The following is a 15,202-nucleotide window of genomic DNA, read 5'->3' as shown; positions in this document are numbered from 1 at the left end:
ACCTGCAAGACTGCATTAAGCCAGAGATAGATTGAAAAAAACCAGCATCCTTTTTCTCTTTCAAATAATCCAACATTTTCTGAATCAGAGATTGAAAAATATATATATACATTAAAAACAATCTGAGTTTGTTTAATGACAATATATTTTTGCTAGGACAAGAATAAGTTAAAATCTTAACATATTATTGGCAGCTTTGGACTTGGCTTGGGAATTTGGATAATGTAAGTTTATATATGGTATGTTTAAAGACTATCTTGGCTGGACAACCCCCTCTCTCCCACTGAGTGCTAAGAGGGGTCAGAGTTGGATTTCAGCAGATTCTAACCAGTTCTGGAGAACCAGTAGTGGAAATTTTCAGTAGTTCGGAGAAACGGCAAATACCACCTCTGACTGTCCTCCCCATCTATTCTCTGCCTCCCAAGTCTCAGCTGATCAAAAGGAAATGAGGATTTTGCAGTAACCTTCCCCTGGAGTGGGGTGGGAATGGATATTTTGCAGTATCCTTTCCCTGGAATGCGATGGGAATGGAGTTTTTACAGGATCCTTCCCATGCCATGCCCACCATGCTATACCCACAATACCACACCCTGGCCACCAAACCACACCCATAGAACTGGTAGTAAAAAAATTGAAATCTGCCACTGAGAGGGGTGTCTGGAAATGGTCGTGGAATTGGAGGTGGTGGGTCCTAAAGTAAAGCCTGGAATAAGGAACAGGATGGGGGTGGCTGAGATAAGAGTGAGGTAAGGGCCATCAGTATTATGACAGGCACAGTGGATATTACAGGAATCTGAAAGAAACAACTCATAGGCTGATTTCTTGGATAACTATGATAATTTCTACCCACCAACCCTCAATATTCACCTTTGAGGATAGGTGACTGGATCCTTTTTTAGATATATACTTTTTATTAAGGATTTTTACAGAAGTAGTGGATAAATATTAAATAATATAGAGTGAGATTTGAAAAATAAAGGTAAGAAAACAGTAAAAAGAAATTCAGATGGAAAAAGTACAAAATATATCCAAAGAAATGACTTCTAAACTTCTTTACCACCAGTTACAAAATTTATTTTCTCTCCTTCCTCATAAAAATTGTCATAATTCTATTTTTTTTCATATTCAAGCATTTTTAATTAGCAAATCCATAAATTAACAGGTTTTATTTTCATTTCCTGCAATAAAATCCCTAATAAGTTTCCAGGCTTTAATAAAAGTTCTTGTGGGACAAGTAATCAGGTCCTTGATGCATGATTTGATCATGCAGAGCAGAAGTCTACCAACTTGGTTTTTGTAGCTCAGACCTGTGTGAACCCAGAGTAGGAATTCCAGTCTTGGAAATTTGCCCACCTAGATTTTGAATTTGCCATAGCTTCAAACAAGGACAGCAAGATGGATGTGGTGGTAGTGGTAACCTGAGAGCCCTTCATCGGTTTTAAAGGTTTACACTATAAATAACCAGAAGTGAGATCTTATGGTCTCATCCTAAGATAAAATATAGAAAATAGTATAAGGGCAGACTAGATGGATCATGAGGTCTTTTTCTGCCATCAGTCTTCTATGTTTCTATGTTTCTATGGGTGAATTTGTGCATCAAAAATTAGAATAGAATAGAATAGAATAAGATTATTGGCCAAGTGTGATTGGAAACACAACGAATTTGTCTTTGGAGCATATGCTCTCAGTGTACATAAAATAAAAGATACATTTGTCAAGAACCATGAGGTTCTTGACAATTATTGTCATGCGGTAGAAATAAGCAATCAAGAAACAATCAATATTAATAAAAATCTTAAGGATACAAGCAACACGTTACTGTCATACAGTCATGAAGTGGGAGGAAATGGTGATAGGAATGATGAGAAGACTAATAGTAACAGTAATGAAGCCTTAGTGAATAGTTTGACAGTGGTGAGAGAATTATTTATTTAGCAGAGTGATGGTGTTTGAGAAAAAAACTGTTCTTGTGTCTAGTTGTCTTGGTGTGCAGTGCTCTATAGTGTCTTGGCTAGGTTTATTGCTGCTGTGCATCATTTCCCTCTATAATATTATTATTATTATTATTATTATTATTATTATTATTATTATTATTATTATTATTTATTAGATTTGTATGCCGCCCCTCTCCGTAGACTCGGGGCGGCTTACAGCAATGCTAAAAACAATATATAATGACAAATCTAATAGTTAGAATCTAAAATAACAATAATACATTTAAAAATTCTTAAAAAACCCTGAACTGCTAGTTTAGACCTGTTCATTAGAAATTGACGCTCAAACCTAATGGGTTTTGGGGAATTTTAACTTGTCTCCCAGCAATACTGTTTAGGGTTCAGGGATTCATGGCCTCTAAATTATTGATGGCCCAAGTCATGCTGAACTAAAGAGAAATGTTTCCCTATGGATTTTACTCCACTAGTCATATCCAACTATAGGTGCTCATCTATATTTCAAGGCCACTGAGTCAGCTCTGGCAGAATACATTTCCGTGCTTGTGTGGCTAGCATGACATCACGGAGCACTGATATCTTACCACTGAATTGGTACCTATTATTATCTTCCTGCTTTTGCATGTTTTCGAATTGCTAGGTTGGCAGAAGCTAGGGTGAGGATGGGAGCTCACCCTATTGCATGGTGTTGTTAATAATAATAATAATAATAATAATAATAATAATTATTATTATTATTATTATTATTATTATACTCCACTATCCAACTATCCAACTATAATAATAATAATAATAATAATTATTATTATTATTATTATTATTATTATTATTAATTAGATTTGTATGCTGCCCCTCTCTGTTTTGAACCTGGTCTGCTGGCTTTCCAGCCAACCAACCCAGTGTCTTAACTGCTGAACCCGTCGTGCCGCCCCATGCTGAAGATCAAACATTAAATCTGGATTTTATCTTGGGGTGGTTTTCAATGTTATCTGAAAGTCAAGGACATTGCTTGATAGGTTCATGTGCTATACAGAGAACAATAATAGTTTGATTTAGCCATTATTTGTTCAGAAATTTTGAATCCAAAAATATATGCCAATACAAATAAATAAAAGTAAACTTATGGAAAGTTGCATACAAACTGACGCATACAGAGACAATTGCATAACTATGAGTGTGATTACCTGTTGAACAACGGAATTACCTCCATTTAGAACAGCAATACCAAGCTTCAGGGTTTCAACCACCATGGGCCCCATTTCACCTGTCAATCAGGAATATAGTGCTTACATTGTGGTCACAATTTTTTTTTTAAAAATCAGCTTAAAATCAGGTGGATAGCTAGGTAATAGCCAATTGTTGTGGTTAGCCAAGTGATCGCAACATCAGAAAGGAGTATAGAGGCTGGAGAAGTACTAGGGCCTGGATTAGAATCAATGTGGAAAATAAAGTCCAAAATGGTTCCAGTGGTGGCAAGAACACTCAGACTGTGTCTCCTAAACTGGGAGAGGATCCTGGAACCCTCCAGAGAACCTGGAACAACTTGAAGGCTCTCTGACCAGAAAAGTGCAGTGCTAGGAATAGCTAAGATAATATGCAAAGCTCTCAAATTCTCTGGCCTCTGGAGAGGACCTGAAATTAAGGAATGCACATATCACCTATGGAAGTGAGAGGGGAATTTATTATAGCCTGTTTAATGATGACTGACTTTCTTTTCGAGACAGAATGAAATATAGACATGCAAAGAAATACATAAATATCAAATAACTTTTCCATTTTTGTTGTATTACCTTTGCTGGCACTGATCATCTGCAATACCATTTCAGCAGCTCCACGTTCATGGAGTCGGGATTGCTGATAGAGGGTTTTCTGCTTTTCCATTTCTTTTTCCTGAATGTCAGAATACAGATACATGTTAACATATTGTGGTATCTGCCATTAGTTCCCAAACTGAAAGATTTTGAAAACAATAAACTTTTCAAAAAAATAATCTTTCACAAACCTATTAAAACAGATATTAAAAAGAATAAATTAGCCATGATAATCACTCTAATGCAGCAACATTTGTTAAGGGTTTATTTTTAAAAATAATTTCCTTAACAGATTTTTATAAAAAGTTTTACCTACAATTGATATACTAATAGCCATGAGATAAATGCTGCAAAAGGGAAAGTTTAAATTTGAAAAGAACAGTAAGCAACTTTTTTAAAAATATGGAACAAAAGACAGTTAGAAATTAAGATGAAAAGAAGGAAGAAAAAAGTAAGAAAGAAATAAAGACATGATTGGCAAAGATTTTTAAAAAATCATGAGTATGTTTACCATTATGTTAATTATTATGAAGTCTGAATAAAATGGGCACTCTATCTATAATGATTGCCATATAAATTACGAAAGATCTGATTTTAAAGAAAATAACTAACTTCAAATGTCTTCTCCTTTTCTTCTTCCTCTTCCTCCTCATTACCATCTTGCTCACTATGACAGCTCTTTTCTCATTGGAAAAAAATATAGACTCAGATAATGAATAAGCAAAAACAAATCAAATACATTTTAAAAACACAGTTCATAAGCAGATGATTAATCATTTCATGGATGAATTTGCAAATTGAAATCTCAAATATCAAGATTCTAAACTACTATATCAATATCAAATATCAAGATTTCGTAAACTACTCAAGACCCACCTATAACGCCAGGCATGGGGGAGTTCAGACAACTTTCCCCCAGGCTCTTTATATTTTATGTTTGGTATGTATGTGTTGTTTGGTTTTTAAATATGATAGGGTTTTATATGCTTCTTTTTTAATATTAGATTTGTTTCGCTATAATATTGTTTTTTATTATTGTTGTGAGCTGCCCCGAGTCTTCGGAGAAGGGCGGCATACAAATCTAATAAATAATAATAATAATAATAATAATAATAATAATAATAATAATAATAATTATTATTATTATTATTATTATTATTATTAAGATAGCTTTGTTTCAAAGAGAAAAGGATGCAAAAAATGGAACAAGTAAACAAATGTACATACTTTAGTGCAGGGGTCCCCAAACTTGGCAACTTTACAATTTGTGGACTTCAACTCCCAGAATTCTCCAGCCAGCATAGCTACCCAAAGCAATTTAAAAATGCTGGCTGGAGAATTCTGAGAGTTGAAGTCCACAAGTCTTAAAGTCGCCAAGTTTGAAGACCTCTGCTTTAGTGGAACGTTTACTAAATAGAGGAAAATGATGCAATTACACTTATGCAAATTCTAGCAAAAAACTGGCCAGCAGTAAGTTTTCTCTTTGTGTGTGTGTGTATGTATGTATATGTCTATGTATATGTTTATGGTATATGTCTATGCTTTTTTTCTGTCAAATCACCCTGGTATACTCAAATATAGGAAGAGCATATTGCTTCCTTTTTGCCTTTCGGCCCCTACAGGGGCCCCCTTCCTTTTCATTATCAACAAAAATATATTACATACATATAAATAAATTTTCATTCATGTATGAATTGTTTTTAGAAATTTGTTCCACATCATCTCTTCATATGTTTTCACATGGTTACATCTAGCCACGATTTTGCCCAAAATTGAGTATAAACAAAGAAGAAAGAGTTGGATAGCAATACCTGTGTGTGCCAAAGATTTACACTACAAAGGGAAACTAAGATCCTATAATATTCTAAATATTTACATTTAGGGGAGACTTTGATCTAAATTGGCAAGATCAAGAGCCAAATTCATCAACATGAGAGCAGCTGTTGAATAATTTTTTTAAGGAAGAAATGATTTTATCAAATTTTGATTTGGTCTTTATTTTTCAGCACTAAATTCAAATAGTTTTACATCCAATTAGATAAAAGTATTTAGGGACAGAAGTTAACTTATATTGTAAATATATAATATTGGTTGATCTTGAACAAATTAAATACTATTTAGATTTATTAATAGTTGGATGGAAGATAACCAGAAAGTCTGAACTGAAGATTAGACTGGGAAATAAAAGATGTTCCTGAACAAGGCAGTGACAATTTCTATATTACTGCTATGAAAGCTACAGATATTTCCATGAAAATACTATGAAATCCAGCTCAACTCAAAGGTAATTTTCTGTTATTACTAGGAATACTTATTTTTCCTCCAAAATTTGCTGTTGGATTGTTTTATCTCTTTTTGTACTTCGTTTTTTTTCTGTGGCTTTTTATGTTTGATGGTTTGCTGATACAGTCATTTAAAAAGATGGATTAGTAACATCATTAGTTAATAGAATATTATTAACAGTAAAATGGCAGTCACAAATAGAAAATGCTGAATATTAATTTAAGATTTCAGATGTACCTGAAAAAACAGAGATGGCATTCTAAATATAAATTGTTTTTAGGTTGCTATTTAAATTACTCACCTTTGCCATCATTGCTGAATATGCAGTGTACAAAGGATCATTTTCTAGTTTGCTGTAGAAAAGTATGAAATAAATAAATAAATTTGTTCCTGGAAAGGCTATACAAGTTACTGAAGTTTCAGGATTTATTAAAGCAGGGAAATGTTCATCTTGTTATAACCCATGATACATGATACAATCTTGTAAGCCTATAGGTATAGATTCCATATCAGATTCTTTATTAAAACATGTATTTACCAAGTGCTTTTGCAATTGAAGAATATATCTATCTACCTCACATGAGAATTTTTTTTCCTGTTATGCCCAGCTAGTCATAGCTTTGCTATACAGCTGATGATTATCTTTGATCATATCAAATACAAAATCAGTTCCAACAACAGAAAATTTTAATTAATTTTAAATGTTTTACTATTGATGTGTTAAAAGGATTTTGGGAAACTTGTAAAATTCAATCTGAAAGAGATCTATGTATTCAACTTTAAACATTACTTTTCTTTCTGCTCCTTAATCTTTAAGATTAAGGAGGCTGCATTAAATAGTATTACCTTTGACTTTAAAAAAACAAACAAACCAGAAAACATTTCAAACAGATGGCATGTCCAACTTGGTATTTCTCAGCATCTTTAAAAACAATAAGAAGGGTACTTTAGAAAACATGGGGTAAGATAGGTGACTCTTTGTTTCTAAAGTCCTATGTTTTGATATATTATATGCATCATCATCTCCTAATTACTTTCTAATTATGAGTCAGGGTGGCACAATGGTTAGAGTGCAGAATTGCAAGCTACTTCTGCTGACTGCCAGTTGCCTGCAATTTGGCACTTCAAATCTCACCAATATCAAGGTTGACTCAGCCTTCCATCTTTTCGAGGTCAGTAAAATGAGTTGGGGGCAATATGCTGACTATATAAACTGCTTAGAGAGGGCTGCAAAGCACTATGAAGTGGTACATAAGTCTAAGTGCTATTGCTATTCCTTCCCTGTTAAGAAAGTTAGCCAATGAATAGTCTTAGCAACTAAGTCAGCCAATGGGAGCTAACCACTTCTGAGTCTGTGTAGAGAATCGAAACTAAAACTGGAAGGCTAGGTGTGGCTCAGTTCACTCTGCTCTCTGGGTCCTTTCTGCACTCTCTGCCCACTCTGTACTCCTCTTTCACTCTGAATTCTGCTGAAATGAAATTAGCTGTTCTCATCTGTAATTGCTTGAATAAGAACTCCGCTAATGGTATAGTAAATTCAACTCATACTATTTTTATAAAGAAGTTTACGAATCCAGGAGGGAGGGCTTGGCCAAACGCTGCAATAACACGGAGTTCCCTGCATTTCATTGGGAATTCTGATACCACGCCACTTGGGGGACCTGGTTCAATCAGAACCAGGTTCGTAACCACTCTGGAAGAAGGGTGAAGAAGGGAGACATTGTCAGGTTTTCTCAGAGGGATGGCAACCCCCCCAGGGAGCCGACAAAAAGCTCCCAACCAGTGGCACTGGAAAATGACTCATAGTCCAACCCATGGCAGCTGTAATCAGCTGGATGGTTAGCTTTAAACACTGGAAGTCACCTGGGAAAGAAGATTGAAGACTAAGTGCTGGAGAGAAAAATCGAAAATGAAGTTAGTGAGTTACACTGCCGAAGTGAAGCTTTGGGACTCTTTTCTTAAGTTAAAAAAAAAGGAACAAAAAGACAGAAAGGGGGCTAATAGACTATTCAGCGAATAGAAGATTAATAGAAGACCAATGAGGAAACATTTTAAAGGAGCGATACATAATGCTCAATTCAGATAATTTGGATATTTAGTGAAGTTTTTTAAATGGTTGGACTCTATTCATTTGGAATTTCCCCATGCCTGACGACAGAGGTGAGTTTTAAGGAGTTTGCGAAAGGCAAGGAGGGTGGGGGCAGTCCTAATCTTCGGGGGGAGTTGATTCCAGAGAGTTGGGGCCACCACAGAGAAGGCTCTTCCTCTGAGTCCTGCCAGACAACATTGTTTCATTGACGGGACCCGGAGAGGGCCAACTCTGTGGGACCTAACCGATCGCTGGGATTTGTGCGGCAGAAGGCGGTCTCGGAGATATACTGGTCCGATGCCATGAAGGGCTTTATAAGTCATAACAAACACTTTGAATTGTGACTGGAAACTTATCGGCAGCCAATGCAGACTGCTGAGTGTTGGTGTAACCCATGATGATCTGAAGTTTCCGAACACTCTTCAAAGGTAGCCCCATGTAGAGAGAATTACAGTAGTCGAACCTCGAGGTGATGAGGGCATGAATGACTGTGAGCAGTGACTCCCGGTCCAGGTAGGGCCGCAACTGGTGCACCAGGTGAACCTGGGCGAACGCCCCCCTCGCCACAGCTGAAAGATGGTTCTCTAATGTGAACTGTGGATCAAGGAGGACGCCCAAGTTGCAGACCCTCTCTGAGGGGGTCAGTAATTCTCCCCCCAGGGTAATGGACGGACAGATGGAATTGTCTTTAGGAGGCAAAACCCACAGCCACTCCATCTTATCAGGGTTGAGTTTGAGTCTGTTGACATCCATTCAGGCCCTAACAGCCTCCAGGCACTGGCGCATCACTTCTACTGCTTTGTTGACTGGACATGGGGTGGAGATGTACAGCTGGGTATCATCAGCATACTGATGATACCTCACCCCAGGTTGAGGAGTAGAGAAGGAATAAATAAGTAGGAAGAGGAGATGGAAGTACAGGGAGGGAAGTGTGAGAGACAGACTGGTGAATAAGAGTTAAAAATTGGTGCAAAATAAGACATTGACTTTAAAAATGTATGTATACTTATATATTAGATATATTAAGGTATATGTGTATTGATATATAAATGGAATTTGTAGAAAAAAAATTTAAACATTAGGAGAAAAAAGAAGTACAGCTGAATCAGTCACCTATGTGTGCTTCTGGTTTCGATTTTTGCAGCAAACCTTAATAAAATTCATTGCATGTTATTATTTTTAATGTTGCTCTTTATAGAATTGGGTAGCATAACAAAGGCAGGAAGGAAAGGAGTGAAGAAGGAAGTTAGTTACCTTCTTTCAGTGAGAGCACTCCGACTGAAATGAAGAATAATCTGATGTAAAGGATCTGGATTGTTTTCATCCTCTTCTTCCTCATCTTCAGTTGTATTGGGTGGAGTCTGTATAAACATGACATTGGAATTTTATATATAAAAAGTATGTAATAGGATAAAAAATAAGTGGGATAACTATCATTCCCATATTTTAATATTTTATGTTTTCATATTGATATTTTAACTGAAAGATTCAATTATGAAACAACTTTTCTTATATAAAATCAGTATTTTAATAGTAAAATGTTCATACATGTTCATTTAATTCCCTTTGAACTTGCATTTACTTATAAATAAAATTGTATCAGAATGCAGAATCAGAACCGGTAATGGAAAAATCTTGAGCTTAATTAAAAATCAGACTATCGGTATTTTTTCCTAAAAACAGATCTAGTTTATTACCTGAGGTCAGATATAGTTTGTCTGGTTATCTAGATTCCTCTAGACCTGCCCACTATAGTTCAGCATATCATGTGTAGTCTGTGACTTTAGCGCCATAAGGTATAATGCAGTGTAGACAAGTGATACTTTCATTGTATGACTAAAGTAAATAGAGTTTTGCAAGTCTGAATGTGCTTGCCCCCTTCCTCACTTTATTTTTGTGTAAACTAGAAAGGGGCAGGTCTGAAGTGATTACGAAATGTGTTTCTTGGAATAGGCTCAAGCTGTTGGGTGATCATTGTCTTGGTGGCACCTCATTCTCCTGTCCTTCATTTCCTATGCTCTCTAAATTAGAGTTTTCATGCTTGCCTCTACAACAAGGATTGGAAATTGTTGTATCAACACCATTGAATCATCTGGAACTGGCAGCAGAGGAAGCAATTCATATCTGTGATTAACATTGGTCTCCTTACCCTGAGAATTAGAGTTCATTTCAGTTTGAATGTCCTCCCTCCCTCCCTCCCTCCTTCCTCCTCCCTCCCTCCCTCCCTCCTTCCTTCCTTCCTCCTTCCTCCCTCCCCTCCCTCCCTCTACCTCCCTTTTTTAATTCATTCATTCATTTATTTATTAGATTTGTATGCCACCCCTCTCCCTAGACTTTTTTTGCCTGCTAAGGACCAAACCTTTATGTATATCTGTTTAATCACAGCAGAACACAATTGTATAATCTCCATCATAGGAAATGCAATGCATGTTTTACAACAAATTAACAATATCAAAGCAAACTCTCTGAAGAGAGCTGCAGATACCATTTACCAGTTATAGACCTCGCTGCAATGATATTCTCAACTAAATGTTACCATCTGATGAATGAGAATAATAATCTGATTATTCTGTTGATGGCGTAATAGATGTTTTTGTTGCCTAGTTACCATATGATTCATTGCTCTTTAAGCTGCAATAGACTAGCACAGAAGAGGTTTAAAAAATTTGTCTTTCACAGAGATTTCCACCATTTTATTAAAAAGTAACAGCTATATTTAAGTGAATAATCTTTCCATCTGTTTAATACCTTTAAGTAAAAAATAAAAAAAGAAACCTTTGCCCTTTAAAAATATTAAAGAGTACTATCAAAGAGGTCTACTTGTGCAGGGAATCATCTTCTTAAAAAGATTAAGAGAACACTGAGAAATCCAGAAGTATGAATGTGTGATCTGCCACCTTCTGTGAAATGTAATTGAAAGAGACAGGGTAATTCTCTACTTAATACCAATGTAGAATTAGCCTATGTCAGGTTAGTGGAAATACTGCATCAATGATGAAAATGTGTTTTAAGAAATATAAAGCCATCAACTCATAAATCTATTAGTCTCTTCTACACTGCAGGATGTGGCTTTTCTGACAAGAAAGCATTATATTGGCAGGTAGGGTGAATTGTTCATTTCACATACAGAAAATAATAGTTCTATAAAATACTGCTTAATTAATCAGTTAAAAAGAAAAGAGTTAAAATTTATTGGAATCAATAAAAATGCATTCTCAAATAAAAATCCCAATGCTTAAAGCACAAATCTGTCATACTTGTTTCTAATTTGTTAGAATGCCACTGTAATATAATATCAAGGAAAAGATAGATAGCTTGTACTAAAAAAACAAGCTTTGGCATATTAAAATAAATTGAAACATTATTCAATAAACAAAATTCCAATTAACAAAAATAATTTCACCATATTTGGTGAAATTACTGTATAAACCTTCAAAAAAGTAAACTAATTTAAATTAAATTTTAATTTAGGAATTAAATTAATTGTGATTTTATTATTATTATTATTATTATTATTATTATTATTATTATTATTATTATTATTATTATTTATTAGATTTGTATGCCGCCCCTCTCCGTAGACTCGGGGCGGCTCACAACAATAACAAGAACAATGTAAAAAACAAATCTAATAATTTAAAAAAACACTAAAAACCCCATTATTAAAAGCAAACACACACACAAACATTCCATGGTCTAATTAGTTTCAGTCCAAATATATTTAGTAACAAAATAAAGATTTGACACTCTGTTCATACCACGGCATAAAATATAGCATGATAGTATATATGGAAGTGTTTATAAGTATAGACAAGAAGGCATTGTGGACTCAGCCCAATTATATCTGTACTTACAGCCAAATCCTGAACTAGTTTCTCTTCAAAGGAATATTCCTCTGTTTCTATCCAGAATTTCTGATAACCATGAAGGAACAGGTTAATAGAACGGTGCCTAGGAGTACGGGTGAAAATGAAATCCAGAGGGAAAACAGAATAAAATAAAAAAGCTTTGAAGATTACTGACCAGTAAAACCTATAGACTCTGTACAATTCAATTAAAAAGCATTAAAATTGAAAAATGTTCAACAAAGTTTAAATACCTCAGATGACAAGTATTGTTTTAATAAGCTGCACCAGATAGAAATCAAAACATGAAAAGAAGGCTATTCATATGCTTATGTTTCACTGTACTTTAGAATTCAATTTCCCATAGAGGTAAGTCCTTGGTTTTCTATTATTTTCAGTAAAGTATGTTTTTCCTTTCTGTGCCTTTAGCTGACAGAAGTACATGTATTTATTTTGGTATACCCATGTTATGCCTATCAGTATTTCCCTCTTTTCATGTAAAGAGCAGAGAAAAATCTGTTTGGATTTTTAGGTGAAGTCTTCTTCCTCTTACAGTGGAGATGTCTCCAATTAACAAAAGACAGTTGAGTATGGGAAATAATTCCCTTCATGAATTTCCGTTATGCTCTTTTGACCCATATCTGACTTGGAGTGACTAAATCTGCCCCATACACCAACCTAAATTATCCATTATTTTCATTTTCATTTCATTTCATTTTATTGGATTTGTATGCTGCCCCTCTCCGTAGACTCAGGGCGGTTAACAACAGTGGTAAAAACAACATGCGACAATCCAGTACTAAAGTAGCTAAAAACCCTTATTTTAAAACCAATCATACATACATACAAACGTACCATACATAAATTGTAGAAGCCTAGGGGGAAAGAATATCTCAGTTCCCCCATGCCTGACGACAGAGGTGGGTTTTAAGAAGCTTACGAAAGGCAAGAAGGGTGGGGGCTATTCTAATCTCTGGGGGGAGTTGGTTCCAGAGGGCAGGGGCCGCCACAGAGAAGGCTCTTCCCCTGGGTCCCGCCAAACGACATTGTTTAGTTGACGGGACCCGGAGAAGGCCCACTCTGTGAGACCTAATTGGTCGCTGGGATTCGTGTGGCAGAAGGCGGTTCCGGAGATAACCTGGCCCAGAGCCATGAAAGGCTTTATAGGTCATAACCAACACTTTGAATTGTGACCGGAAAATGATCGGCAACCAATGCAGACTGCGGAGTGTTGGTGTGACATGGCATATTTAGGGAAGCCCATGATTGCTCTCGCAGCTGAATATTTTATTATGCATTGCTGAATGTCACCTTTTCCATGAGATGGGCAACACATCGATTTGATAAATAAATTTTAAAAGAATAAAGCCAGAAGGAAAGCACAAATGGCCAGAACATAGAAAGCTTGCTTCTGCAGATACCCAAATCCTTTCTTCTTTCCCAGCCAACTATGCATAATTTGATATGAAGAATTACATAACTTAGTAACCTAAAATAATTACTATGCATGGAAAATAGTCTCGCTAGGTTTTGTAGAAATGTAGCTATTGGAACGAAAAACTGTTTATTCATTATACTTTAATGCCTTTAAAATATTTAGTAACGTTAAGGCCTAAGTGGCAGGAGAAATTTCAAATTGTGAAGAACATTGGATTTTCAGTCAAGAAAATCATACAATTGTATCTGAAAGAACTCCCTTCCCCCCCCAAACCCCTAGAGCACGGGTATCAAACTCAAGGCCTGCAGGGTGCTTAGATTGTCCACAGGGCCGCCCTGGAAACAGTGAAGGACCAGCCCACAGTGTCTCTGCAAGTGAAAATGGAGCTCGGGAGGGCTGTTTTCACTGGCAGAGAGTTGCAGGAGGCCGTTGCAGCCGAAAATAAAGCTCAGGAGCCCGTTTTTGCTGGCAGAGTGTTTGTGCCACAACACACGCCCCCAACATGAGTGACATCAAGCTGGCCACGCCCACCTTTGCCACTCTCAGCCCAGCCCCCTGAGGTCAAACACAACCCTGACGTGGCCCTCAATGAAATTGAATTTGACACCCCTACCCTAGACTATAGGAGTTGAGTATAAAACAAATCTTCAGATGTTTCTTAAATTAATTGTCACATTTTGAATTCCTATTTGTTTCAAATAAGTTACAAATTGAAAAAAAAGGAAAATACTAGAAACTTAGATATGCATATAAGAAGTATGTTGGCAAATGTGTTCAAATAATACTAATTACATAGCATATGCAAACAATCAAGATTATTCAAAATAAAACATCCAGTAATCTCTTCAAACAACAATATATCTTTACAGAGCTGCATATGTGGGAGAGAAAAAAATCTCCCCACATCAAAGTTACGCCTTCTTCCACTCTTCTTCTCCTATTCACTGCTGCTCCTATTCTGATGCCAAAATCATACATATTTAGTTCTGTGTATGTTCTGTAGCATCTGTAAAATTATTTTGTTTGATTCATGGATATAGTTTCCATTGCAAGAAAAGTAACTGCTGTTCCATATGCCTAAGTGAGCAATAAAAGGATGGACTGCCAAATGCTGGTGAAGCTATGTATCTCTATGAACTTTGAACATACAATAGATAAACATTAGAAAGCATTAGAAATCCTTAAATAAGTGGAGTTGATTTGTATAGAAAAAATATTATATTTAAATATACAGTTCTTTTTTCCAAGTTGCCAGTGTTGTTTGGAGTGGGTTAGATTTATGTATCTGGGGAGATATATAAAGATATCCCAAAGCATTGAATAATTAGGCAATTCATATAATCAAACCAAACTCAGTTGTTTTAAAGTAATCAGAAATTTCTCTAAAACACATTGGTTAAAAATGATAGAACTTTACCCAAGGCCATTGAAGCTAATTTGCAAGACCCTGAATTCATTTAATAATGACAGAAGTAATGAATAGTGTGGGTGACTTCTAGTCATTTGACTGAGCAGTGAAATATACAGTGGTACCTCTACTTACACAGTTAATTCGTTCCGTGACCAGGTTCTTAAGTAGAAAAGTTTGTAAGAAGAAGCATTTTTTTCCATAGGAATCAATGTAAAATCAAATAATGTGTGCGATTGGGGAAACCCCAGGGAGAGTGGAGGCCCTGTTTCCTCCCGGGAGATTCCCAGAGAGGCTCTATGGAGGCTTCTCCCTGCCTTTTCTGGTTACAGTTTTGGAAACTCAGGTTTGAAAGTGGAAAATGGTTCTTGAGAAG

General features: G+C 35.8%; 1 protein-coding gene across 3 annotated transcripts in view; it reads right to left on the bottom strand.

Annotated features, from left to right (window-relative positions):
• Positions 1 to 15,202, bottom strand: part of RYR3 (ryanodine receptor 3) — a 285,326-nt gene that overhangs the window by 50,563 nt on the left and 219,561 nt on the right. For all 3 annotated transcript variants that reach the window (XM_070756567.1, XM_070756561.1, XM_070756554.1), the window contains 7 exons: positions 11,990 to 12,086; positions 9,390 to 9,496; positions 6,348 to 6,399; positions 4,376 to 4,441; positions 3,743 to 3,842; positions 3,137 to 3,216; positions 3 to 79 (listed from right to left, as the gene is read on the bottom strand). In XM_070756567.1, the coding sequence (XP_070612668.1) occupies positions 3 to 79; positions 3,137 to 3,216; positions 3,743 to 3,842; positions 4,376 to 4,441; positions 6,348 to 6,399; positions 9,390 to 9,496; positions 11,990 to 12,086 (579 nt within the window). The remainder of the gene's footprint in view (positions 1 to 2; positions 80 to 3,136; positions 3,217 to 3,742; positions 3,843 to 4,375; positions 4,442 to 6,347; positions 6,400 to 9,389; positions 9,497 to 11,989; positions 12,087 to 15,202) is intronic.

Source organism: Erythrolamprus reginae, chromosome 1 (genome assembly GCF_031021105.1).
Source record: "Erythrolamprus reginae isolate rEryReg1 chromosome 1, rEryReg1.hap1, whole genome shotgun sequence".
Lineage (NCBI taxonomy): Eukaryota > Metazoa > Chordata > Lepidosauria > Squamata > Dipsadidae > Erythrolamprus > Erythrolamprus reginae.
This window is presented reverse-complemented; position numbering and strand designations above follow the sequence as displayed.